Raw genomic sequence first — 27360 nt, 5'->3', positions numbered from 1 at the left:
CTGCACATGCTTTTGTGTTTTCTACACATTTACATGTGAATCTTAACTTGCAGTGAAATTTAAAACTTTAGTTCACAGAAGTCAAACAATAAGACGTCAGTTCTTCTCTTTTGTTTAGTGACAGGTTAGGTAAAAACAGAAAAGAGATTCACTTGCTCAGCACTCAGCACATTGTGTGTAATAAATCTCATTGTCAAACTCACCAATTGTTTTGATCCTGATTGAATCACTGTACTCTGTGTAGTAAACTGGGTCTCCTCTTCCTCCTCTGCACCAGTAGAGTCCTCCCTGTGAGACACTGATTTGTCCAGTTGATTGGAAAACAGCATCTTGTGTGTTCAGGGGTTCAGAGGTTTTCTTGCCTTTGTACAAGTCGTATATCCAACCAGATGATGATGGGACCACAGAGCAGGTCAGGGTCACACTGCCCCCTACTGGAATGTCTGTGTTGTCAGCACTCAGTTTGGCCTTTGGTCTATATGCTGTTCAGTTTAGAACAAAGACATTAAAAAGGTAATTAATGTCCTTGTGATTTAGTTTAAATGAAGATATATACAAAGATATTCATTTAATTAATTAATCAGTTAATAATTAATCAATTAAATATATTTCAAATGCTACAGGACACTGAATGATGACTTGTCTTTCAAAAAAAAAGCAAAATTCTTTACTGATCAATCCTGAGAGGTTGACTAATTATTGAGGAAAGAAATGTTTTCTATTGAATTATTCAGACACAGATAGGTGGAAACTCAAAAACATGATATTCTCACGATTAATGAAACACAGTCCAACTTACATGACACTGTCAACCTGATGGGATCACTTCTGTCTGTTGAGGACTAAAGGTCTATTTTCTGTTCACCCATACAACAGTACTTCTCTACTGTAAAAAGTAGCACTGAAACTCCAGTATTTATTATGTTTTAGAGGTTTTTCTTTGGTTGTTTTCCATTCATACTCCCACTCAGTGTCTCCACTATCTTTGATCTCCCATCTTAGAGTGATTGACTCACCACTGAATATCTGAGGCCAGTTGGTTTGCTGTGTTACAACAGTCTTGTTAGAAACTGTACCCACCAAATATACACAGTTTGGATAAAAACAGAAATATATACTGGTATGACTGGTATGTCCTTTCTGCTGTCATTGTGGCCTTGAGATTACTTGCTGTTCACATTAGAACAAATAAACAAAACAAGTAAATGGTTGGAATGAGATTTGCTCGAGGAAAATGTTCTTACTTCATTATATTGTTAAGAATACAGAAGAGTACAAGTACTAGAGTGAAATCATTCTTGAAATAGCTCAAAAGCCTGAATGGCTGCCTCCAGGCCAACATGTAACACTATTAAACTAACAGATCAATCTTAGAAATGAAATAAATAATAAGAAATAAAATAAATTAAATTAACTAGATATACTGAGTTATTAGTTATTAGTGATATGAGATGGCATTGATGAACAAAACAACAGATGAAAACAATATAAAACATAACATGTTCATTATGGATGAAAGATGTCCAACTTACGTTTTACTGTCAATGTGATGACATCACTCCACCCTGTTAAGGAATATGAGTCCTTCCTTCCTCTACACTTGAATTCTCCACTGTAGTAATTGTTGCTGTTGATCCTGTGTTCACTGAGTGTTGGAGATGTGATTAAGTTGGCTGGTGTCCATTCATACGTCCACTCAGTGTCTCCACCTCCCTGGATCTCACATCTGACAGTGACTGTCTCACCCCTGTATATCAGTTTGGGTTGCAGGATCACAGTGGCCTTATTTGGAACTGTTCACATAAAAAATATCTTATTAGGATACCAATGGAAATGTAAAATGAAGAAAAACATTTACAACAAGTTGATTGTTGTAGCACAGTTTAACAAACAATGCAAACACAAGTCAACAGCCATAATAACAAAAGCAGTTGAAAAAAATAGAAGTATGAAAACATATCAAGCAACATGTTTGCAAAAGAAGAATGAACGCCATAAAATCATCAGGAAGAAAAGTGACAAGTAAACATTAGTGGCAGCAATTTAAAGAGACATAAAACCTTTGTGATCAGATGATTCATAAAAGAGCAACACGGACATTGTATAATCACACACACAAATACACACACACACACACACACACACACACACACTCACACACACACACACACACACACACACACGCAGGTGGCTCAGTTTCAGTAATTCTGTTCCCAAACTATAAAGTAACCTCTTGTTACTGAGCTGCTCATAGGAGGCTGCATCATTGTTGGAGGGAGAAAATATTTTCTGTTATCTTACTTAGATAGACTGAAATGAAAAATTGTGTGAATAGATTTTATTTGCATTCCAGGACAGTTTGTTCACAGCCATATTTCTTATAAACATTCACCTGAAGAAAAGATTTGTATCAGGGAGGAAAAAGTTGGTCAAGTAATAAACTGAGGATCACAGTACTGTCAGCAAATTTAATGATGTGTCTGTTCTCATGCTGAGAAAGGACTCACCACTCGGGGGAGCCACTGGAGTAAAGAATCTTACCTACCATCACTGACTCTGATCATTTTAAAATATACTCAATAAAATAATCTAAAAGCCACCTCACCAATTTAAAATCTAGACTGAAACAAGCTAAAACCATTTCATCTGAAACATTGAGTTAAATGATATTCAACATCAAGGAAAAGTCCACAAATAATACTGCATTAAGCAGTCATGTGTTTTCCAAATATTTATAAGTAAAACTGAGCAGCATTAGTGAAGAACCCTCAACTCCTTTATTGTGTCTGTAAACAAACTGAAGTGTCAAACAAATGTTGTATTATTACCATGATAAAGGATTTCAGACATTTTCAAACTTCCTTCAGAGAGCTAAGAGGTACTGGACTAAATCATCCATTCATTATGGTTCTTGTAACCACATATGCTTCTCTTCCACACTTCAGACACTGTTTAAGAATTTAATTTAAAGAATATAAGTTGTTTTATTTCAGAACAAATGACTTAACTCACCTGTTTCCTCAATGGTGACTTCATCACTTTCAGGTGTGTTGACATCTGGTTCTGTTCTCCATCCTCTGCAGGTGTAAATGCCTCCCTGTGAGATACTGATACTGTCTGATTCATCAGCTTCTGCTGTCTGATGATGAGTTTTTTCAGAATCTGCTGAAGTACGTCTGTACCAGTCATATTTCCAGCCAGTAGAGTCCTCCATATCGCAGGTCAGAGTCACACTTCCCTGTACTGGTATGTTGTTCCTGTCTGCTCTCAGTGTAATCTTGCGTCTACGTGCTGTTAAGTTTAGAAAAACAATAAAACAAAGAAATTACTGTAATGAACATGTCATCAAGAATGTATTTACATTTTTACAGAACACAAAGGAAACATCTGTCTCAAATTATGTTTAATTCAATGTTCAAATGAATTTAGACTCTGTGTTTGCAAGTTTATGTTCATAATCAAACTCCAACTTTCTAAAGTCTTTCTAAATGCTGCATATGTGTTTTCTTCAGATACTTGTGTGTCTCAAGAGTCATCACAACATCTGGTCTCCCTACATAAACACGCATTTTGAGGAAAATGCTGTTTTACACTTTTGGGCACAAATCAAGTCATTACAGAATTTGTATTGATACATGGAGTAAAATGATAAATACATGATAAAATATGAACACAAAAATGAGATGTGATTAAAGGCCCAAAAGCACTAAAAGCGATAATTGTAAAACGTGACTGCAGTGAAATAATCAGAATATAATGTTTTATTTCTCTCATTCGGGCTTTTTTCTCACTACCGCTCGCTCTCTCTGTCTCCTCCTCCTCCTCCTCCTCTTCCTCCTTCTCCTCTCTCTCTCTCTCTCTCTGGTCGCTTGGTCCTCATTTGACGCTCCAAAATCGAAACAGATCTGAGTTGAGGCATCAAGACAGTTTGACGCGCCTAATAACACTTTTGGTGCGTGTTTGGCCATTAAAACCAATAAGTGTACTTCAAAACGCATCACACGCTTTCAGTGCGTTTGGGCATTAAGAGTAATACAGTGGATGACAAATAAGTGATAAATATTTCAGTATAATATATAAATAAAAATAATTGGTCACCTTCAGAGTGTCCGTAGAAGAGTGTATTCAGCACTAAAATAAAGATTGAAACTTCATCAGACATAATCAAACTGACAGAAAGTCAAAATCACACAAACATAAAACAAACAAACAAAAAACAAAAGCAAATAGAGTTTCAGCAGTGGTAACTATTGTTTGATAAATTAAAACAGATAAGAGAAGAAAAACTCTTTAAAATGAAACATGTAAAATAAAATAGGTAAATCATGAAATTCAAAACCCACATACATAACAATATCTTAAACAATTCACATTTACATTATGCAAAAACAATCATCCAGCAGTAAATTGAACACAGTCCTTCAATCTAAACTGAGCCAAGTCACCAACCAACATCTGGCCTATAAAACAACCCTGTAGTTAAAAACCATAAGCGTGCTCTGTTCAAGCTCTCAGAGAAACTGGTTCAACCAGTGATACTCTGTAATTCTGACTATTCAGGAACATGTTCTTTAATCTGTGACATGCAAACAGAGAAAGTCAGTAATGTACTTACAGAATAATCCCAGCACACAGATCAAAGTGTACCTCATCCTCACATCCAGCACTGACACTCTGTCACTCAGCTGCTCTGAGTCTGACAAATGTTTCTACTTTGTTTTAATAATAATGCAACAGAAAGAGAAAGAGAGAAGTTACATTTCATATAAATATGAGATCTGAGTTTAGCCTGCCTGTGTTTCCTTCCCTTTTACACAAAGCTCAGACAATGTCAGTTAGTTTGACCGCAGTAAACTTTGACACGTTTACACTTCCTGGCCACTGTTGCTGCCTGCACTACTTACCTTTGTCGTGGTTGGCTTGACCGTTATTATGGTGGTTAATCTGAGTCTACATCACACATTCAAACAGAAGCCAAATGTCAATGTCTGAACAGCCATGTTACAAACCTCTGGTATTAGGTTATAAAGGCTGCTTTTCTGTTTACTGTCATTTATCTGTTCTCATTCCTGTGTTTATGCATTTAGTTTCCTGTGTTTTTCAGAAATTAAATGCATAAAGGGAGAACAAATGTAGCCCAGTTAAAAATATGCATGTATAAATAGTTGTCTGTGATAGAGAAATAGATCAATAGAATTTGTTAAAAGAGTATGGTTAAAATTCATATTTCTCATTGTGTTGAAAAAGGTCAAGTTCATGACTAAACATGTTAAGGATGTTAAAAATGCATGCATGTCTTTTATTTTATTTCTTTTGATAAAAAGCTGCTTATTTAATAGAGTGGTATCTTTCTAGAGAGGTGAATATGGTCAAATAGGTTTGTGTGTGTTACTTGGCTGACGTGTGTGTGTACGCAGACACGGGGAGTGAGAGAGAAGGAGGAGAGAGACTGGAGGAGCGGAGAAGAAAGCAGTTTTTCTGATGGATATCCGAAGTTGTGCAGGAAAAAGTAAAGATGTACCTGAGTCTTAGATTGTCAGCTCGATAATCTGTAAGAGGACATGTTTTGGGAGTAACAGATAACTTCTACCCGAAGTCTGCTGCGCTGTAGCCAACTTGAAAGAGGCTGCTCGTTAATGAAGTGAGCGGTGAGATAGCACTGTGAATGGACTGTAGGCTGCTGCTAGCTAACCCAGCTCGACAAAGTAGCTTCGTCTGGATTTATTCCAATCTGGAAACGAGAGACAACAACCAGCATAGCATAGGTTAGCATAGGTAATAATTGGTGTGTGTGATCACTAAAATAATTCAGTGGAAAAGTAAAAGCAAATACTTTCAAGGTGAAAAGGTAAAAAGGGAAAACTACTGTGTGACTTGTGAAACAAAAGCAGTGAAGACTCCTGGTATTTAATTTAATATTATTTTCATTTAATTTTGCCTTAGAATTAAAGGAAGAAATTATTACTTTTAATTTTAAATGGTTTCTGAGTGTGTTTATTATTTCAGAGGTTAAAAGCTATATAGCCTTTATACTCTATACCAACTTATATTCGATTGTGGTATTTTATTGTGTTAAAGGGCTAGCATACTCAATTGTTTGTTACATATGGTCTCAAAATAAGTTATATTCAAGAGGTAGGCTATAGGATTTTCAAAGTGACCCAAGCTAAAAACATTAAATTAATCAGAGATAATATAACGAAGGAAATTAGGATAAAGAACTCAGGGCTCCATCTACGACGGGCTACACAAATCAAAAATGAAATATATTAAAAATAAATCGTTGCACGTTTTGTACCATTGTGTTACACAGTTTACTTGACAACTAGAGCTTGAGTAGAAAAAACAAGCCACTGCTTATCAGCATGACAAAAACAAACCAACATGAGGTTTTAGGTGTGGTTGTCACATTCACACCAGAGCTGATGTGTCAATACACAGAAAAGAAGAGGTGTCTGATACTGTGCAGGATGTGCAATCATATTTTTTAGACAGTAGAAAACTAAAACAAGTGAAAATATTTTGGGAGGTAGTAGAAATTGAGTCAAGTGCAATGCATATGAATATAATATAGCAATTACAAAATGTTTTTTTAACTGATTGTATTTGAATACAACTAAGACTGGTGGTGACATGAGGAAGTGGACAGTCAATATTTATTTCTCAATCTGAAACATCATACAACAGAAAGCCAGAAGTGTGATTTCCATCACAAATTTCCAGAAGCCAGATTTGTTGTGTCTTGAAATCATCCTGAAATCAGGATGTTGACTGTCATCAGTTCACATTTATCCTTTAAAAAATTCCAACTAAGAGATATTATATTTGCATTTCTGTGACCTGTTACTAGTCAATCAGACTTTACTGTTCTGAATATAGTTTAATATGATGAGGTTAGATATAACAATACAATACAGTAGATATTTCTTAGCTATAGATTGAGGGAGACAACAGGTGAGGATACAGAATTCAGCTTTCAGTCACTTATTGTAGTATTTTAAAGGGCTATTTTACTAATTTTCCTACAGTGTCCTACTCCCTCTCTCTGCTGTCTGATGTTCACCCCATAATGTAAAACAGGGATCTTTGATCAGCTTTGTTTACAGTTGTTCACATTTTGAAATGTTTTTTTTTCAATCAAAGAAATATACCTGATGGTTCATCACCCAACAGAAACAAGGGGCATAAATCAATCTGCATAAGAACATAAGAATCTCCAAACTTCCCAGTTCAAAGTTTTTGTTCCCCTCTCAGCTACTGGATGACCAAATTAAGAAGGAAGATTATAAAACAGACATTAACATACATACACTTAAAACAAATAGGTAAAAATAAATTATCTATGAATTCATTCATTAAAGGACAGGAAAATTTGTACAACATGTGTAACAGGATGTTGTTTGATAGCAGATCATCACATATAGTCATTAAAGCTGTTTCATCAAAAACTGAAGAAGAGGCTGACTGACTAAAGCTGCACTACTGTACTAACTGTACAAAATACTGAGCATATTTGATATTTAGATAGCAGATGTACACAATTGCACACAAAACTGCAAATAAACTACACAATGATGTAGTTCTTCATGTTGTCATCCATTCCTTTGGTTTTGTCGATACAGATCTCTCTACAGACCTGGAAGAAAACCAAAAGAAAAAGAGGTACAGTGTTATATAGAGGACATTTTACTCCCATTTATAACCCATTTACGTATCTGCGGAATTAATCATTTATTAGATGAAAAAAACAATATGCACATTATTTTATCACTGTATTATTACCAAGAGCTGTTCCTGGTTCAACTTCAGAATAAACCGCTTCATCAGAAGCTGCAGGAGTTGATTTTCCTATAAATGGAGAGAAGATTAGTCTGAAACATTTGCCAGTAATGTCATAATTTACAATGATAATGTACTGAAGGCTTGTCAGTGTTAATGTCTCCACTGATAATAAAAGAATAACAGTATTGTAATGCTCACAGTGCTCAAAGCAGTTAAACAGCAGAGTATTATGGCTTTAACAGGATTTAGTAAACATACTGATACTGAATATACATACTGATGTATAAATACTGTTCTTCAGCACTGCAAACACACATAATGTAAAATAAACATACATTCCAACATAAAACATTCAAAAAAATGATAATTATAAACACCTACAATTTTGCAAATACAGAACACATCACATACATTACACTGTGTCCAAGACCAACATGTTGGACAGTAACAGTTGCAGGTGAGTGTAGAACTTAATTAATTTGTCTTTCTTCTGTATTATTGTAGCAATAGTGTTTGCAGTGTGTGCATAATCAGATTTGTAAACCTGTAAAAGAATCTCTAAATTCATACTGAAATGTGTGAATATGTACAGCAATCTGCAAGTATGTATTCAGATTTGTAAGTGTATCGACACTTGTGAATATGCAGACAAATCTGTATATGTGAATCTGTAAATATGTATTCAAAAAACTCAGAGTAAATGGCCTTTTATTAATGACTGAAAGTTTTGCTCCAAGAGATGGAAACAGAAAGTCATCAGTTACAACTCAGGTACATCTGTAATTAGTTGTCTCTTTACATGTGACTTTTGCTACATTCCTGACTAAAATTTGCAAATGTGAGGGTTTTCTTCATACTTGGCCGAGGCTCGCAGGCTCACACTGGGAGGAACTGAAAAAACAAGGCAGGATGCAATGGAGCCGTAAAAGTCACTGTACTGTTCCCAACTACCATAACAACAAACAACTTTCCACAAATTTCCATCTAGTGAGTGACCAGTAGCTCTTTAGCATCGTTAATGGTGCAAACTGACAACCTGTAATGTTTTAGCCTCGCTAGAAACTGCTAGCACAATATTGTTGCAGTGTTTCCCCTGAGACAACTTCAACGGTAAATAAACTGCAATGTTATGTATAAAATATTCTGCTTGTGGGTAACATCATTGCAATGCATTTTATACTGTATTTTATTGCTGGGGCTTTGCCAGAATCTACCCTGCTGCTGTAAACAAATGTAGTTCATATGATGTAACATTAGAGTCTGCAGGAAACAAACATGTTATTTTCAACAAACTATACTTGTCTTGTTAGTGACAGCAGCCTTTAATGTTTAACTATATTTTCAGTGAGTAACCTGCACCAGACTAATCCTCACTGACTGCATGCTGTGACAGTCACAGTCAGCGAACACATGAGGTGATTGATATTAGGAAAAATGTTAATGCTAGTTAGAGGTTTTGCAGCAGTGATGACCATCAATCTGTTGACAAGAAACCTGCAGAATGTTTGTCTGCAAGTTAATATTGCAAATAATTAAATATTGGTTGGCACACTGTGTTACAGACAAAACTTTTGACACATTTGCAGATCTCAGGCATGACAGGAGTCTAGCAAAAGTCACATGTATAAAGAAAACCAATGGAGAGGTGTACCTGAGGTATAACTTCCCAACTCTTGGAGCAAAACACTTAAAATACATTTTTCTCACAGATTTTACACATTCACAACTCTGTGTATGCTAGGGCTGGGCGATATGGACAAAAAAATCGTTATTTTTTTCAATCTCTGGGTCGTGTCATTATTTTACTTGATTTTTGTTTGCCTTCATAATGCAAACTTAAAACATTTATTTATTTAAGACAGTTGAGCAAGAACAATAAGAAACCTGCAACACCTGCAAGGCTGTTATAATCATTATGCATAAAATACATGTGATCCCACACAGCTATTGACTGTGAGCACCAGATGCTTCAACTGAGTAGATCATAGGCATCTAGTTTAATAATCAGTTTGAGCACAGATAGAGCAGAAAAATCAGATCACTTGTTGCTGCTGTTTGTGTTTCTTTACAAGACATCATCCTGATATCTGCAGACTGCTGCTAGCTAGCATTAGCTACCTGGAGAGTAAACTGTACAGTGTAGAATCTGGATACTGTTCCTTCAACTTCAGGTGTTTCAACTCTCATGACCAGAGATGAGACCTCATCAACTAACACAAACCAAGAGCACAGATCAGTGTGCAGAGTCATTTTCAGTCTGTTCTTCTCGTAGATGTGACTGTTAAATTCACTGCGAGATAGCCAGAGACAGCTGTGGCAGGTGTGCATGTAGTGTAATTAATAATGTCACAGTTTACGAGACTGTTGTGACTCAAAACAGCTAATGTAGCTGCCATCTACTTTTTGACTAAAAATAACCTTTTCATGCATTTTGTAATAACTCAATTTTACGATTAAGACATTTTACACATTGACCAAAAACAAGAATTTAAATGAATAAAATCAATTTGAGATATCGTCCAGCCCTAGTGTATACATTCACAAATCTTGATACTCTTGCAAATCTGAATACACATTTTTAGTTTCCTGTACACATTCACAAATATCAGCATTTAGAAATTCTTTTACACATTCTGAGAGAAGAGAGTTTTATTCCAACCTGATAAAGCCTGAATCTGTGAAAAGGATATTTGTTGTTACATGGTTTTGTTTTGTAAATTGTTTTCTCTTAAATTATGTAATATTGCATTTCAGACTGCTCCATGTTAAGGTGTATACTGTACCATTTTCAGTGTCTTTAGAGCCTTTGATTGATTCATAGACAGAAGCATCACCTGTGAGCAAAAAGTGAAAATCAAGCTGAGATCAAGTGAACCATTTAAATTGCATGATACCAAATAAGATCAAATATCACCCTTTTAACAAAAATCCTCAGGTTTTTTTTATTTATTTATTCGATTTTAAAATATTGTGGATAAATGCAAGTACAGGGAATCTTAAATGTTTTAGAGCCTTTACTGTCTTTATAGACTGTAATAGAAATGTTGAGGTTACAGTTAACAAAAAATGACAAAATTAATCAGGATTAGTTTGAAAACTGACCATGGAGAAGAGAGGAGTATACGTTATGTTGAGTTTCATTCAGGTTGACCATGTGATTTGCAGCAGAGTCCTGATTGGTGCTGTCAGACTGGATCGGCCTAAAACATTTAGTAAATACAATGAATTTAATAAGACCCATTGAAAGTACTGCTGTTATCTTCAAAATGAGAGAAGAGAGTTTTGTACCAACCTGATAAAGCGTGAATCTGTGAAAAGGATATTTGATGTTACATTGTTTTGTAAATTGTTTTCCCTTAAATTATGTAATATTGCATTTCAGACTGCTCCATGTTAAGGTGTATACTGTACCATTTTCAGTGTCTTCAGAACCTCTGATTGATTCATAGACAGAAGCATCACCTGTGAGCAGAAAATGAAAATCAAGCCAAGGTCAAATTAATAATTTTAATTGCATGATACTAATAAAATATCACCTTTTTAACAAAAATCCTCAGGTTTTTTTTTTTTTTTTAAATGTGATTTTAACAGTGTGGATAAATGCAACAACAGGAAACTGTAAAGGTTTTAGAAGCTTTCATTTCTTTGTAGACTGTAATATTTAATACGTTACAACCAAGACTATAAAGCCTTAAAGCCATAATGGCAATAATATGTCTGGACTCTGGATATAAGTCTTGTAGTTTTGGTTCAATTACAACAATATAAAACAATGTTCTAGTCTGATCTTTTGTGCATGTGGTAGAACAACAGGTTATGTGACAAATCTTTGAGACTGTTCTACAAACTGACCCACTGCTTTATTTACTGAGATCAACAACAACTTCCTGTCTAATGGATTGTGGCTTTTGGTTAATATTCATTAAAAATCAGATGGCCAGAGTCTAGAAAAAGAGTAATAGAAATGTTATTGTTAGAGTTAACAAAAAAATGACAAAATTAATCAGGATTAGTTTGAAGACTGACCATGGAGAAGAGAGGAGTATAGGTCATGTTGAGTTTCATTCAGGTTGACCATGTGATTCACGGCGGGGTCCTGGTTGGTGCTGTCAGACTGGATTGGCCTAAAACATTTAGCAAATACAATGAATTTAATAAGACACATTGAAGGTACTGCTGTTATGTTCAAAATGAGAGAAGAGAGTTTTGTACCAACCTGATAAAGTGTGAATCTGTGAAAAGGATATTTATTGTTATGTGGTTTTATTTTCTAAATATTTTTTCTGCTATTTCACATTATGACATCAGAATACATCTTTGTATTTGAATAATTAAAAACATAAAACATTTAACATCAGAGGGAAAAAGTCTCACCTTTGGATCGTCTGTAGCGATACAACAGGAGCAGGAGAATAATAAAAGTAATTCCACAAACCAGCCCAACAATTAATGGTATAAGAGATGAAGAGCTGTCAGGCCTGGACACTGCTGTAATAGATAAGAAACAATATTCATCATTCATTTACATTTGTATTTTTATAGATTTCAGATTTTGTAATGTTATGTTTAATTATTGAATGGCCCTTATGTAAAGTAGAAAACAAGTTAATTCAATATGTGAAATCAGCTGAAAATAAACCTGTAAATTTCTAATTCTGTAAAGTATTTGACCACATTTCTTTCTAAGACAGCAACACAGTTTACAAGAAAGAAAATGCATGAATTGTTTTAATCCTACTCACCCTTAACTGACATCCAACTCTGTACTGATTCTTTTCCTGAGTATTTACACTTGTAGAAGCCTTCGTCTGACTTTGACACTGCAGAGATATTCAGCTCCCCTCTGGTATCATTTTGGATAAGTTTGTCATTTTGATAGAAAAACACATTGGAAAGTAATTCTCCTCTCTTCAGTTTGCAGCCAAGAGTAGCAGAATCTCCCTCAGTCACAGGATGCACAGGGCTCACCAGGATAATATCTGCATCTGTACAGTCAAAGAATATGAAGTTTCAGTCAGAGACCAGCTGCTGACCTTTAGAACAAGGTGACATAAAACCATGAGAATAGATCACACATATGCCTTCATTTTTCTCCAACTAATTTATCTCACAGAATCAGTGTAGCTGAGCAAAGATCCAACATTTCAGCTTTATTACATACATGTCTTGTATCTGTAAATATATTAGCTATGGCTAGTTAGCTCTAGAGCTAACAGGTACACATGAAAGAAATGATGGATGGCTATTGACACAAAAACACCTCTGACTGAATCAGCATGTTAATTTTATCATCAAGAATAAAGAAAGGTCTTGCTGCACACCAAAGAAACTGTGGACCAAACATCTTGGATCTGTAAAATATTAATTTCCAGTTGTTTAAATAAATATGAAGAAGCTTTCATTTTGTCCACAGATGAGTTTTGGTGTGAAGCAAGTTCTTTCATAATTTATTTATTCTTTTGCATTACCTGTGTTTGACAAGAACACCACTAATTTATGAGTTGTGGAGAGGACGCTTAATTTTCTAATTAATTGGATGATATTTCTTTATTATAATCTCAAGGAATAATAACTTAATGAGCTTTTAGTTTTTTGTTAAAGAAACAATAATATAACATAATTTTTGCTATCAAAAGGTTAGGAATATAACTTGTTTGTCTACACAGGAAGTGTAGTTAGTGACACCATGTTGAAAATAATTTAAATACAAGATGAAAATAAAATCAAATGTAATGTAAACATACTCTGTATAGTGATGTTGACTGCATTGCTGAACTCTCCTGATCCAGACTCACACCAGTACACTGCATCACTCTGCTCTGAACTCTTGATGTTGCATGTGGATCCAGTCATTGACCACCAGTTAGAACACAGTGACCAGTAGATGTCCTCAGGAAACCTCCTCACTCTCCACTCAGTAGAGTTTCCTTCACAGCTCAGTGAGACAGAGTCAGAGGTGAAGTGCTGCACTCTGTCAGGACTCACTTTGAGAGTCACTGCTGAATGAACATCTGAAAAACATGTAATGAGGAGCAAACCAAGTACAGAGATATTAAATTTAAAAAAGATCACAATGCAAATAATCCTCTTTTTTGTATTTTTAATACTATTTATTATTGAGAAGAAAAACATCTCAATAACATAAACTGTGCAAAAGGTTCAGTGTTTTGGTGAAACTGTGAGTGTTAAGAACATACAGAGCATATGGACTGACAGTAGAGACATGAAGTGAGCTGCAGAGTGTTTTGAGCTGTTTTATAGATGTTTTGATTATTTTTTTCTATCTTGAAAACTTGCTACCAAGATAACTACAGCAACTGTTCACTGTGAAGCTGTAAACAACCTGCATTTACCTGCCACCTTTCAAACATACAGAGGATGTGTTTTTCATTTTAAATGATGTTTCATTGTCTCTATATAAAGTACTAGTCAAAGGTTTTGACACACCTTCCCTTGAATGAGAAAGTGTGTCCAAACTTTTGACTGGTACTGTATAGTCAGTGTTTTTCTCTCATCTGTCTGAGTTTTCTCAGGTTTCCAGCTGTTTCTGTACTTTGTCCATTTACCTGCTTTGTTGACTGATGACTTTTCTGGTTTTTCATTACTAGATTTTGACTGTTTTGTATGTCTATATGTTGCCTGACCACTAGATAAAGTCTCATTTAACCACACCTGTCCAGCCTGCTGTGTCAGTAAAAGTAATGAGTATTGGCTGTAAGATGAGCTCAGGTAACCAAAGTAAAAGTATTCATAGCAAAGAGGAGCAGAGTTTGATTTCGATGACAAGTAAAATCATAATATCTCAGTTTTTTGGTGCTGTAATGCTTTCAGATCAATTGAAGATTTAAAGAAGGAAATCCAGCCCAGTCAAGTATGTAGAATAATTCAATATCAACATTGTGTTTGGTGAGTGTGTTGAAAAACTGAAATCTTGACTTGATGGAGAAAGGTCATAGGTTCACCACAATCAATACCCAGATAATGACATCACAACTGCTTCTTGACAGAAGGAAATAAAAATAAACAAACAAACTCACCTCCAGACCAAACAAACGCAGGTTTGCTGTAATCATTGTAAAACACTGGGTCTCCTCTTCCAGCTCTACACATATATCTTGCTGTGTGTGTCGACCCATGAACGATGTAGGAATCCTGTTCAGTCCCATTGGTGCTACCAGGTAGCAGCTCATAGCTGTAGGACTTGTCTAATAGTTTGGGAACAGTCTTATACCAGTAGAACCTCCATCCTGCAGATGGATATTCAACCTTACAGCTCAGAGTTACTGAGTCTCCAGGACTCAGCCATGATGGAGACACAGTGAGGACAGACTCTGGTGCATCTGTTGGAAAGTGATTTTCTCAGAATGAAAACATGTTATTATGTAGACTTTAGTCTCTAGACATATAAATAAATTTTATCTAATAAAGTTATCATTTTATCTCTTATAGAATTACATTTTTTCACAATATATTTTATATCCAAAGAGGCAACATAAACTTAATGATATACTATCTAAATAAACTCCAACAAAAATGTATTTTATTGTATATTTAATATTTTCATTGTAAATTAAATATGATCAGACTTACTGTCAGATACTGTCAATTTGATGTAATCACTCCACTCTGTTGAAATATGTTGTGCATTTTTCATTCTGCCTTTACACCTGTAGTTTCCACTATCGTATGAGTAAGCCTTGCTATTCTTGTATTCATTTTGATTTAGAGATGTGTAACGGGGAGTTTCCCATTCATACTCCCACTCTGTGTCTCCATCGTGGATCTCACATCTCAGCATCATTGCCTCTCCTCTGTATATCTCAGTCCAGTTGGGTCGCAGAGTCACAACAGCCTTATTTTGGACTGTTAATGGTTAAGAATTACCAGTGAGGATACAAGAATGACAAAAGTTCAAATCAATAACAGTCATAACATTTTTAGCTTAAATCTTAATCACTAATCATGAATACACAATGGAGATTTTTCTGAACTGTGTATAACAAATCTCACTGTCAAACTCACCAATTGTGTTGATCGTGATTGAATCACTGTACTCTGTGTAGTAAACTGGGTTTCCTCTTCCTCCTCTGCACCAGTAGAGTCCTCCCTGTGAGACACTGATTTGTCCAGTTGATTGGAAAACAGCATCTTGTGTGTTCAGGGGTTCAGAGGTTTTCTCATCTTTGTACCAGTGATATTTCCAACCAGATGATGGTGGGTCCACAGAGCAGGTCAAGGTCACACTGCCCCCTACTGGAATGTCTCTGTTGTCAGCACTCAGTTTGGCCTTTGGTTTATATGCTGTTAGTTTAGAACAAAGACATTAAAAGGTAATTATTGTCCCTCTATAGTCCACTTTCAAGGAAGACATATACAAAGATATTAATTTAATCACTGTGATCTTTAATCAGTTAATAAAATAAATCTTATCTATTCTTAATATATTTTATATCTAAATAGGTGATGTAATGTTAGATATATTATCTAAATATATACTAACAAACATTTATTTTATTAAAATGTTAAGTTTTCAGTTTTGAACAAAGACATAATGTAATTATTGTCCCTGTGATTTAGTCCAATTTAAATAACTTAGTTGAGAACATAATGAATTTCACGTAATCTTGATGGGAGTCCCAAGAACACAGAAAATATTGATTTAATCACTTTGATCTGTACCATGAGTCATTGTTTTATATTCTCTTTAATCTGTTAACAATGAATCAATTAAGTATATTTCAAATGCTACAGGACACTGAATGATGGCTTGTCTTCAAAAACAAACACAATTATTTACTGATCAATCCTGAGAGGTTGACTAATTCTTGAGTAAAGAAACATTTTCTGTTGAATTATTCAGACACAGATAGGTGGAAACTCAAAAACATGATATTCTCACAATTGATGAAACACAGTTCAACTTACATGACACTGTCAACCTGATGAGATCACTTCTTTCTGTTGAGGACTAAAGGTCTATTTTATGTTCACCCATACAGCAGTACTTATCTACTGTAAAAAGTAGCTCTGAGACTCCAGTATTTATTATGTTTTGGAGGTTCTTCTTTGGTTGTTTTCCATTCATACTCCCACTCAGTGTCTCCACTATCCTCTATCTCACATCTTAGAGTGATTGACTCACCACTGAATATCTGAGGCCAGTTGGTTTGCTGTGTTACAACAGTCTTATTAGAAACTGTACCCAATAAATATACAGTTTGGATAAAAACAGAAATATATACTGGTATGACTGTCCTTTCTGCTGTTGCTGTGGCCTTGAGATTACTTGCTGCTCACATTAGAACAAAAAACAAAACAGGTAAATGGTTGGAATGAGATTTGCCCAAAGAAAATGTTTTTACTTCAGCACAAGAACTACAGGGAAATCATTCTTGATATTTCCCTTAGAAAAAACTTGATCATCGATCAAATCATTTAGCTAATACCATCATATGGAAGATACAAACAGAGCATGTGACATATGACTCTCCTTGGCCGATGACAGGAGTTACTGCAGAACTAACTAACGAGGTACAGTTGATGTTTAATTAGTGCACTATTTTTGTTTGCTTCTATTTTTTGTTGTTTTTTTTTATTAACACCAGAATAGTTGTGGTGATCATGTGGTGGCATGTTTCTCAAAAAAAAAGTTGAGAGCTAGTTGGTGACACTGGTGCAAAGTATGGAGCTTTTTTCCTGTCTTTATTCAAGAGCGTGGTATATCAATTTGAGAGCATGATTTATTGATTTCACTTTCAAATTTTGTAATATTGTCCCTAAAACCCTGCCCTCGCTCTCAAATAGCCTCTGCTTGCGCTTAGATTTGTTCTGTTTCTGCTCAAACTGTGTGCTTGCACTCAAATATAATGTTCCTTGCAGTTTTCCCGCGCTGCAGCTTCAGTTCTTCTCCTCGCACTCAGGCTGCTTCTGTGCGCTCATTGAACTGCACTCAGATTTCGTCTCTGCTCTTAACAACCCTGTCAAAATCCCCCAACCAATAAGCCAGGTGTAGTGTTGATCAATGAAATGATCTCTGCCTTCTTGGGGGCATGTTCGTTTTACTTCTTAGAGTGTCCCGTACAGGCGGGTACTCCTTAACTGGGTTCATCCACTCCCGCCCTCCAGAGCTTTATTAAATGTACTTCCCTTGCTTTCTTTACGACTTTTGGATAAAAGGACGGTTAATTTATACACCAGCACCCGTACGTTTTACTATAGTAGCTGCATACAGTATTATAGTAGCCACATGGCACAGCGCCCACATGTTTGAAAAAATGTCACCTTCATCATAACGTTGCTATGGTTAAACCTGTGTAAGAATGGCGAGATGGTCGCTTGAACTTCATTTTTTATATGTAAAATTGAAGTGTTACGCGTTACAAGGACCTACAGTTGTAGTTTTACTTCTTTTTGGAACCCACAGTTGTAGTTTTCTCAGGCTGGTTAGCAGCTCCTCCATCCGGACCGCTGCTAGTGTAAAGCCACTGACACACTGTTAGCTTAGCCTGTTAGCACCTGCTGCCACCAATAGCCTATTCAGACCAAATCAGGCGGTGCTGCGTTCAGCCGCAGAGTCAAGCGGAGGTGTGTGGAGTTGTTGGCGTGTTTATTTGTGCTCAACAATGTCACTGCTGTGAAACAATCAGAAAATAACTTTTTTATGATCTGATTCACCAGCTTTCTCGCAACCGGCGCTCCCTCTCTTCATTCGCTCTCTGGCTCGCTCGACCACAGACTCTCTCTCTCTCTCTCTCTCTCTCTTTTTCTCTCGTCTTTTTTCTAATGAGTTGGGAAGCCGACAGCAAAGTCAAATGAATTGTGGTCAGTGCTGTGGGTTTATTTGCTGAGAGATAAAAACAAAACAACAACTAGACCAATTGGGATGGGATTTGCCCCAGAACTTTTTCACTCTATTGTTACACAACAGACTTGAAACATTTACATCATTTTCAGCAGCTCAGTTTCAGTAATTCTGTTCTCAAACTAAAAAGCAACCACTTGTTACTGAGCTGCTCATAGGAGGCTGCATCATTGTTGGAGGGAGAAAATATTTCTGTTATCTTACTTAGATAGACTGAAATGAAAAACAAGCCATTTTGGATATGAATGACAGATGGTTTGACTTACATGATACTGTCAATGTGATGGCATCACTCCACTCTGTTGATGAATACAAGTTCTTTCTACCTTTACAACTGTAGGCTCCACTGTTGGACTCAGAGGCACTGCTAATCTTGTATTCATTGTGTTTTGAAGGTGTGTCCATGTTGTTTTTTCTCCATTCATATTCCCATCGAGTGTCTGTACCTCCCTGGATCTCACATCTGACAGTGATTGTCTCACCACTGTATATCAGAGGCCAGTTGGGTTGCAGAGTCACAACAGCCTTGTTGGAAACTGTTTAAACCAAAAATACACAGTTAGACACAACTAGAAATATAAGATTAGGAGAGAAAAATGAAGAAATACAAGGCAACATCAAAAGCATAAAAAACATAAAAATCAAGCAGTATGAAAAGACCTTTGCAATCACATGTTTGTCAGATAAACAGGTCTTACTGAGGACAACAGTCCTCCAGAACACCTGAACCTAAACTTTTACAGGATGCATTTATCTCACAGTGCAGAGAGACTTGACTGTTCAACATCAGTCATTTTGGGGAACAGTTTAATAATCCCATGTAGTTGCATCTTTGCTGTCTAGGTTACCAAGCAGGCAGATTACTGGACATTTTTAAAAAATATGTATTAAATGCAATTTTCCATGAACAAGAATGAGAAGCTTTTATTCAGCATTAAGATTTCAAGTTTATATGATAAAAACAGATGTTGTTGAGATTTGGTGTGAATATCTTTTGTTCACAGCCATATTTCTTATAAACATTCACCTGAAGAAAAGATTTGTATCAGGGGGAAAAGTTGGTCAAGTAATAAACTGAGGATCACAGTACTGTCAGCAAATTTAATGATATGTCTGTTTTCATGCTGAGAAAGGACTCACCACTCGGGGGAGCCACTGGAGTAAAGAATCTTACCTGCCATCACTGACTCTGATCATTTTAAAATATACTCAATAAAATAATCTAAAAGCCACCTCACCAATTTAAAATCTAGACTGAAACAAGCTAAAACCATTTCAGCTGAAACATTGAGTTAAATGATTATTGAATCAGTGTAACGAACATGTCATCAAGAATGTATTTATATTTCTAAAGAGCACAAAGGAAACGCCTGTCTGAAATATAATTCAATGTTCAAATGAATTTAGACTCTGTTTTCACATGTTTATGTTGATAATCAAACTTCAACTTGTCTTTCTAAATGCTGCATATGTGTTTTCTCACATATTTTTGTGTTTTCTACAACATTTACATGTGAATCTGAAGTTGCAGTGCATTTAACTCTCTCGGCCTCCCGTACCCTTTTGACAAAATCTGCTTGAAATTTAAAATTTTAGTTCACAGAAGTCAAACAATATGACGTCAGTTCTTCTCTTTTGTTTCATGACAGGTTAGGTGAAGGCAGAAAAGAGATTCACTTGCGCAGCACTCAGCACATTGTGTGTAATAAATCTCAATGTCAAACTCACCATATTTGTTGATCCTGATTGAATCACTGTACTTTGTGTAGTAAACTGGGTTTCCTCTTTCTCCTCTGCACCAGTAGAGTCCACCCTGTGAGACACTGATTTGTCCAGTGGATTGGGAAACAGCATCATGTGTGTTCAGGGGTTCAGAGGTTTTCTCATCTTTGTACCAGTTATATTTCCAATCAGATGATGATGGGTCCACAGAGCAGGTCAGGGTCACACTGCCCCCTACTGGAATGTTTCTGTTGTCAGCACTCAGTTTGGCCTTTGGTTTATTTGCTGTACAGTTTAGAACAAAGACATTAAACGTTAATTATTGTCCCTGTGATTTAATCCAATTTAAATAAATTGGTGAAAATGAGAACATAATGAATTTAACTTAATCTTGATGGGAGTCCCAAGCACACAGAAAATATTGATTTAATCACTTTGATCTGCACCATGAGTCATTGTTTTATATTTTCTTTAATCTGTTAACAATTAATCAATTACGTATATTTCAAATGCTACAAGACACTGAATGATGGCTTGTCTTCAAAAACAAACACAATTATTTACTGATCAATCCTGAGAAGTTGACTAATTCTTGAGTAAAGAAATATTTTCTATTGAATTATTCAGACACAGATAGGTGGAAACTCAAAAACATGATATTCTAACAATTGATGAAACACAGTCCAACTTACATGACACTGTCAACCTGATGGGATCACTTCTTTCTGTTGAGGACTAAAGGTCTATTTTCTGCTCACCCATACAGCAGTAATTATCTACTGTAAAAAGTAGCTCTGAAACTCCAGTATTCACTGTTTTGGAGGTTTTTCTTTGGTTGTTTTCCATTCATACTCCCACTCAGTGTCTCCACTATCCTCTATCTCACATCTTAGAGTGATTGACTCACCACTGAATATCTGAGGCCAGTTGGTTTGCTGTGTTACAACAGTCTTGTTGCAAACTGTACCCACCAAATATACACAGTTTGGATAAAAACAGAAATATATACTGGTATGACTGTCCTTTCTGCTGTTACTGTGGCCTTGAAATTACTTGCTGTTTACATTAGAACAAAAAACAAAACAAGTAAATGGTTGGAATGAGATTTGCCCGAAGAAAATGTTTTTACTTCAGCACAAGAACTACAGGGAAATCATTCTTGAAATTTCCCTTAGAAAAGACTTAAACGTCGATCAAGTCATTTAGCTAATACCATCATATGGAAGATATAAACAGAGCATGTGACATATGACTCTCCTTGGCCGATGACAGGAGTTACTGCAGAACTAACTAACGAGGTACAGTTGATGTTTAATTAGTGCACTGTTTTTGTTTGCTTCTATTTTTTGTTGTTTTTTTTATTAACACTAGAATAGTTGTGGTGATCATGTGGTGGCATGTTTCTCAAAAAAAAAGTTGAGAGCTAGTTGGTGACACTGGTGCAAAGTATGGAGCTTTTTTTCTATCTTTATTCAAGAGCGTGGTATATCAATTTGAGAGCATGATTTATTGATTTCACTTTCAAATTTTGTAATATTGCTCCTCAAAACCCTGCCCTCGCACTCAAATAGCCTCTGCTTGTGCTTAGATTTGCTCTGTTTCTGCTCAAACTGTTTGCTTGCACATATAATGTTCCTTGCAGAGTTTTCCCGCGCTGCAGCTTCAGCTCTTCTCCTCGCACTCAGGCTGCTTCTGTGCGCTTGTTGAACTACTCTCAGATTTCGTCCCTGCTCTTAATAACCCTGTCAAAATCCCCCAACCAATAAGCCAGGTGTAGTGTTGATCAATGAAATGATCCCTGCCTTCTTGCGGGCATGTTCGCTTTACTTCTTAGAGCGTCCCGTACAGGCGGATACTCCATAACTGGGTTCATCCACTCCCGCCCTCCAGGGCTTTATTAAATATACTTCTCTTGCTTTCTTTACGACTTTTGGATTAATTTATACACCAGCACCCGTACGTTTTACTATAGTAGCTGCATACAGTATTATAGTAGCCACATGGCACAGCGCCTACATGTTTGAAAAAATGTCACCTCCATCATAACGTTACTATGGTTAAACCTGTGTAAGAATGGCGAGATGGTCGCTTGAACTTCATTTTTTATATGTAAAATTGAAGTGTTACGCGTTACAAGGACCTACAGTCGTAGTTTTACTTCTTTTTGGAACCCACAGTTGTAGTTTTCTCAGGCTGGTTAGCAGCTCCTCCATCCGGACCGCTGCTAGTGTAAAGCTACTGACATACTGTTAGCTTAGCCTGTTAGCACCTGCTGCCACCAATAGCATATTCAGACCAAATCAGGCGGTGCTGCGTTCAGCCGCAGGGTCAAGCGGAGGTGTGTGGAGTTGTTGGCGTGTTTATTTGTGCTCAACAATGTCACTGCTGTGAAACAATCAGAAAATAACTTTTTTTGATCTGATTCACCAGCTTTCTCGCAACCGGCGCTCCCTCTCTTCATTCACTCTCTGTCTCGCTCAACCACAGCCTCTCTCTCTCTCTCTCTCTCTCTCTCTCTCTCTCTCTCTCTCTTAATCTCTCTCTCTCCTGGTGCCTCCAGCTGCTCTCTCTCTTTTTCTCTCTTCTTTTTTTCAAATGAGTCGGGAGGCAGACAGCAAAGTCAAATGAATTGTGGTCAGTGCTGTGGGTTTATTTGCTGAGAGTAAAAAACAAAACAACTAGACCAATTGGGATGGGATTTGCCCCAGAACTTTTTCACTCTATTGTTACACAACAGACCTGAAACATATCATTTTCAGCAGCTCAGTTTCAGTAATTCTGTTCTCAAACTAAAAAGCAACCACTTGTTACTGAGCTGCTCATAGGAGGCTGCATCATTGTTGGAGGGAGAAAATATTTTCTGTTATCTTACTTAGACAGACTGAAATTAAAAACAATCCATTTTGAATATGAATGACAGATGGTTTGACTTACATGATACTGTCAATGTGATGGCATCACTCCACTCTGTTGAGGAATACAAGTACGTTCTACCCTTACAACTGTACTCTCCACTGTGGGACCGAGTAACACTGCGAATCCTGTATTCATTGTGTTTTGGAAGTGTGTTTATGGTGTTTGTTCTCCATTCATATTCCCATCGAGTGTCTGCACCTCCCTGGATCTCACATCTGACAGTGATTGTCTCACCACTGTATATCAGAGGCCAGTTGGGTTGCAGAGTCACAACAGCCTTGTTGGAAACTGTTCAAACCAAAAATACACAGTTAGACACAACTAGAAATATAAAATTAAGAGAGAAAAATAAAGAAATATAAAACACAAGGCAACATCAAAAACATAAAAAACATAAAAATCAAGTAGTATGGAAAGACCTTTGCAATCACATGTTTGTCAGATAAACAGGTCTTACTGAGGACAACAGTCCTCCAGAACACCTGAACCTAAACTTTTACAGGATGCATTTATCTCACAGTGCAGAGAGACTTGACTGTTCAACATCAGTCATTTTGGGAAACAGTTTAATAATCCCATGTAGTGGAGTCTTTGCTGTCTAGGTTACCAAGCAGGCAGATTACTGGACATTTTTTAAAAAAATATGTATTAAATTCAATTTTCCATGAACAAGAATGAGAAGCTTTTATTCAGCATTAATATTTAAAGTTTATATGATAAAAACAGATGTTGTTGAGATTTGGTGTGAATATCTTTTGTTCACAGCCATATTTCTTATAAACATTCACCTCAAGAAAGGATTTGTACCAGGGGGGAAAAGTTGGTCAAGTAATAAACTGAGGATCACAGTACTGTCAGCAAATTTAATGACGTGTCTGTTCTCATGCTGAGAAAGGACTCACCACTCGGGGGAGCCACTGGAGTAAAGAATCTTACCTGCCATCACTGACTCTGATCATTTTAAAATATACTCAATAAAATAATCTAAAAGCCACCTCACCTATTTACAATCTAGACTGAAACAAGCTAAAACCATTTCAGCTGAAACACTGGGTTAAATGATTTTTGAATCACTGTAATGAACATGTCATCAAGAATGTATTTATATTTTTAAAGAGCACAAAGGAAACACCTGTCTCAAATATAATTCAATGTTCAAATGAATTTAGACTCTCTATTTGCACATTTATGTTCATAATCAAACTCCAACTTGTCTTTCTAAATGCTGCATATGTGTTTTCTGCACATGCTTTTGTATTTTCTACATTTACATGTGAATCCTAAGTTGCAGTGCATTTAACTCTCTCGGCCTCCCGTACCCTTTTGACAAAATCTGCTTGAAATTTAAAACTTCAGTTCACAGAAGTCAAACAATATGACCTCAGTTCATCTCTTTTGTTTCATGACAGGTTAGGTGAAGGCAGAAAAGAGATTCACTTGCTCAGCACTCAGCACATTGTGTGTAATAAATCTCATTGTCAAACTCACCAATTGTGTTGATCGTGATTGAATCACTGTACTCTGTGTAGTAAACTGGGTCTCCTCTTCCTCCTCTGCACCAGTAGAGTCCTCCCTGTGAGACACTGATCTGTCCAGTTGACTGGAAAACAGCATCTTGTGTGTTCAGGGGTTCAGAGGTTTTCTTGCCTTTGTACCAGTAATATTTCCAACCAGATGATGACGAGTCCACAGAGCAGGTCAGGGTCACACTGCCCCCTACTGGAATGTCTCTGTTGTCAGCACTCAGTTTGGCCTTCAGTCTATTTGCTGTTAGTTTAGAACAAAGACATTACACTTTTTCTCCTTTGCATTAACATAAAAAAATGGAGCTATGCACACACTTTGAAAACTTGACGCTCATGTATCATCGATAAACTCTAAGCACAATCCCATTGCTTTCATTCAAACAGAAATTCTAAATCACATTTTTGTCCTCTACATTGCAGATCAGTGACACACTGTGCCGTCCTCTTATGGTCTTCCTGTCTGTTCTCAGTGTGACCTTGTGTCTGTCTAAGTTTAGAAAAACAATAAAACGAATAAGTGACTGTCGTGGACAAGCCATCAAAAATGTATTTGTATCTTTATATAACACAAAGGAAACACCTGTTTATGACTCAAATGAATTTAGACTCTTTGTTTGCACATTTATGTTCATAATCAAACTCCAACTTGTCTTTCTAAATGTTGCATATGTGTTTTCTTCAGATACTTGTGTGTCTCAAGGGTCATCACAACATCTGGTCTCCCTACATAAACACGCATTTTGAGGAAAATGCTGTTTTAAATCTTTGGGCACAAATCAAGTCATTTCAGAATTTGTATTGATACATGGAGTAAAATGATACATACATGATAAAATATGAACACAAAAATGGGATGTGATTAAAGGCCCAAAAGCACTAAAAGCGATAAAACGTGACTGCAGTGAAATAATCAGAATAAAACGTTTTATTTCTCTCATTCAGAAGCTTTTTTCTCACTACCGCTCTCTCTCTCTCTGTCTCTCTCTCTCTCTCTCTCTCTCTCTCTCTCTCTCTGGTCGCTTGATCCTCATTTGACGCTCCAAAATCGAAAGAGGTCTGAGTTTGACGAGCCTAATAACACTTTTGGTGCGTGTTTGGCCATTAAAAATAAATAAGTGTACTTCAAGACGCATCACACGCTTTCAGTGCGTTTGGGCCTTAAGAGTAATACAGTGGATAACAAATAAGAAATAAATATTTATATATAATATACAAACAAAAATTATTGGTCACCTTCAGAGTGTCCGTAGAAGAGTGTATTCAGCACTAAAATAAAGATTGAAACTTCATCAGACATAATCAAACTGACAGAAAGTCAAAATCACAGACAAAACAAAAAACAAAAAAAACAAAAACAAATAGAGTTTCAGCAGTGGTAACTATTGTTTGATAAATTAAAACAGATAAGAGGAGAAAAACTCTTTAAAATGAAACATGTAAAATAAAATAGGAAAAAATCATGAAATTCAAAACCCACATACATAACAATACCTGAAACAATTCACATTTACATTATGCAAAAATAATCATCCAGCAGTAAATTGAACACAGTCCTTCAATCTAAACTGAGCCAAGTCACCAACCAACATCTGGCCTATAAAACAACCCTGTAGTTAAAAACCATAAGCGTGCTCTGTTCAAGCTCTCAGAGAAACTGGTTCAACCAGTGATACTCTGTAATTCTGACTATTCAGGAACATGTTCTTTAATCTGTGACATGCAAACAGAGAAAGTCAGTAATGTACTTACAGAATAATCCCAGCACACAGATCAAAGTGTACCTCATCCTCACATCCAGCACTGACACTCTGTCACTCAGCTGCTCTGAGTCTGACAAATGTTTCTACTTTGCTTTAATAATAATGCAGCAGAAAGACAAAGAGAGAAGTTACATTTCAGGTAAATGAAAGATGAGATCAGACTTTCTTCAACTTCTTTAGAATTTAGCCTGCCTGTGTTTCCTTCCCTTGTATGCAAACCACAAACAACTTCAATTGGTTTAATAAACTTTGACACATTTACACTTCCTGGTCACTGCAGAAATACATTAGCTTGTGTCTTGTGCAAAGGTTTGTGCCTGAAAAATGTTATGAATAAAAAAATGTATAAACAATAAGTATTTACTGCACATCCATAAACCATAAAATCATTGACTTTAATCATATCACATCATAATCATGCTTAACATTTTATTGTGTTTATTTGTGTATGTTATGCAGTAACTGCAGCAACTGCTCTTGCATCAACAGTGTCTGCATTGTGATGAGGTAGGTGTTGCGTGTGTATATAAATAAACACGTATAATTCTACTGTGTATTCTTGGACATGTCCTGTGTATGTGTGTGTGTGTGTTTAATAGTCTCCATAGTGAATTTGATATAAACTGTGGTCAGAACTTTTTATTTACTCTAATTTACTCTTTTTATTTGGTGGTAGATTTGTGTCTATCTGGTCGTTTTATGAAGAAGTCCTGAATTACAAATGTGTTGTCTTCTTATCACTCCAAAGAGCAACAGCAGTTGTGATGATATTATAGCTTAGAAAACAAGAAAG

At 36.2% G+C, this 27360-nt stretch overlaps 2 protein-coding genes and 1 long non-coding RNA gene across 3 annotated transcripts in view; all 3 read right to left on the bottom strand.

Moving 5' to 3' along the window:
• LOC137175029 (Fc receptor-like protein 5) overlaps positions 1-27360 on the bottom strand; it is a 116879-nt gene that overhangs the window by 47798 nt on the left and 41721 nt on the right. The window contains exon 4 of the mRNA XM_067580649.1: positions 204-482. Within this exon, the coding sequence (XP_067436750.1) occupies positions 204-482 (279 nt within the window). The remainder of the gene's footprint in view (positions 1-203; positions 483-27360) is intronic.
• On the bottom strand, positions 6405-11095 carry LOC137175040 (uncharacterized). The gene is made up of 4 exons (XR_010925543.1): positions 11075-11095; positions 10566-10982; positions 7783-7848; positions 6405-7636 (listed from the first exon to the last, which is right to left on the bottom strand). It is a non-coding gene; the product is annotated as an uncharacterized lncRNA (long non-coding RNA).
• LOC137175031 (sialoadhesin-like) lies at positions 12007-15937 on the bottom strand. The gene is made up of 6 exons (XM_067580651.1): positions 15805-15937; positions 15373-15645; positions 14820-15122; positions 13527-13793; positions 12525-12767; positions 12007-12270 (listed from the first exon to the last, which is right to left on the bottom strand). Exons 2-6 carry the CDS (start codon positions 15581-15583, stop codon positions 12137-12139), a joined length of 1158 nt encoding a protein of 385 aa, XP_067436752.1. The 5' UTR covers positions 15584-15645; positions 15805-15937; the 3' UTR covers positions 12007-12136.

The sequence above is a fragment of the Thunnus thynnus genome, chromosome 22 (assembly GCF_963924715.1).
Source record: "Thunnus thynnus chromosome 22, fThuThy2.1, whole genome shotgun sequence".
In the NCBI taxonomy this organism is placed as follows: Eukaryota; Metazoa; Chordata; class Actinopteri; order Scombriformes; family Scombridae; genus Thunnus; species Thunnus thynnus.
The sequence above is the reverse complement of the archived record's forward strand: the minus strand, read 5'-3'. Positions and strand labels throughout refer to the sequence as shown.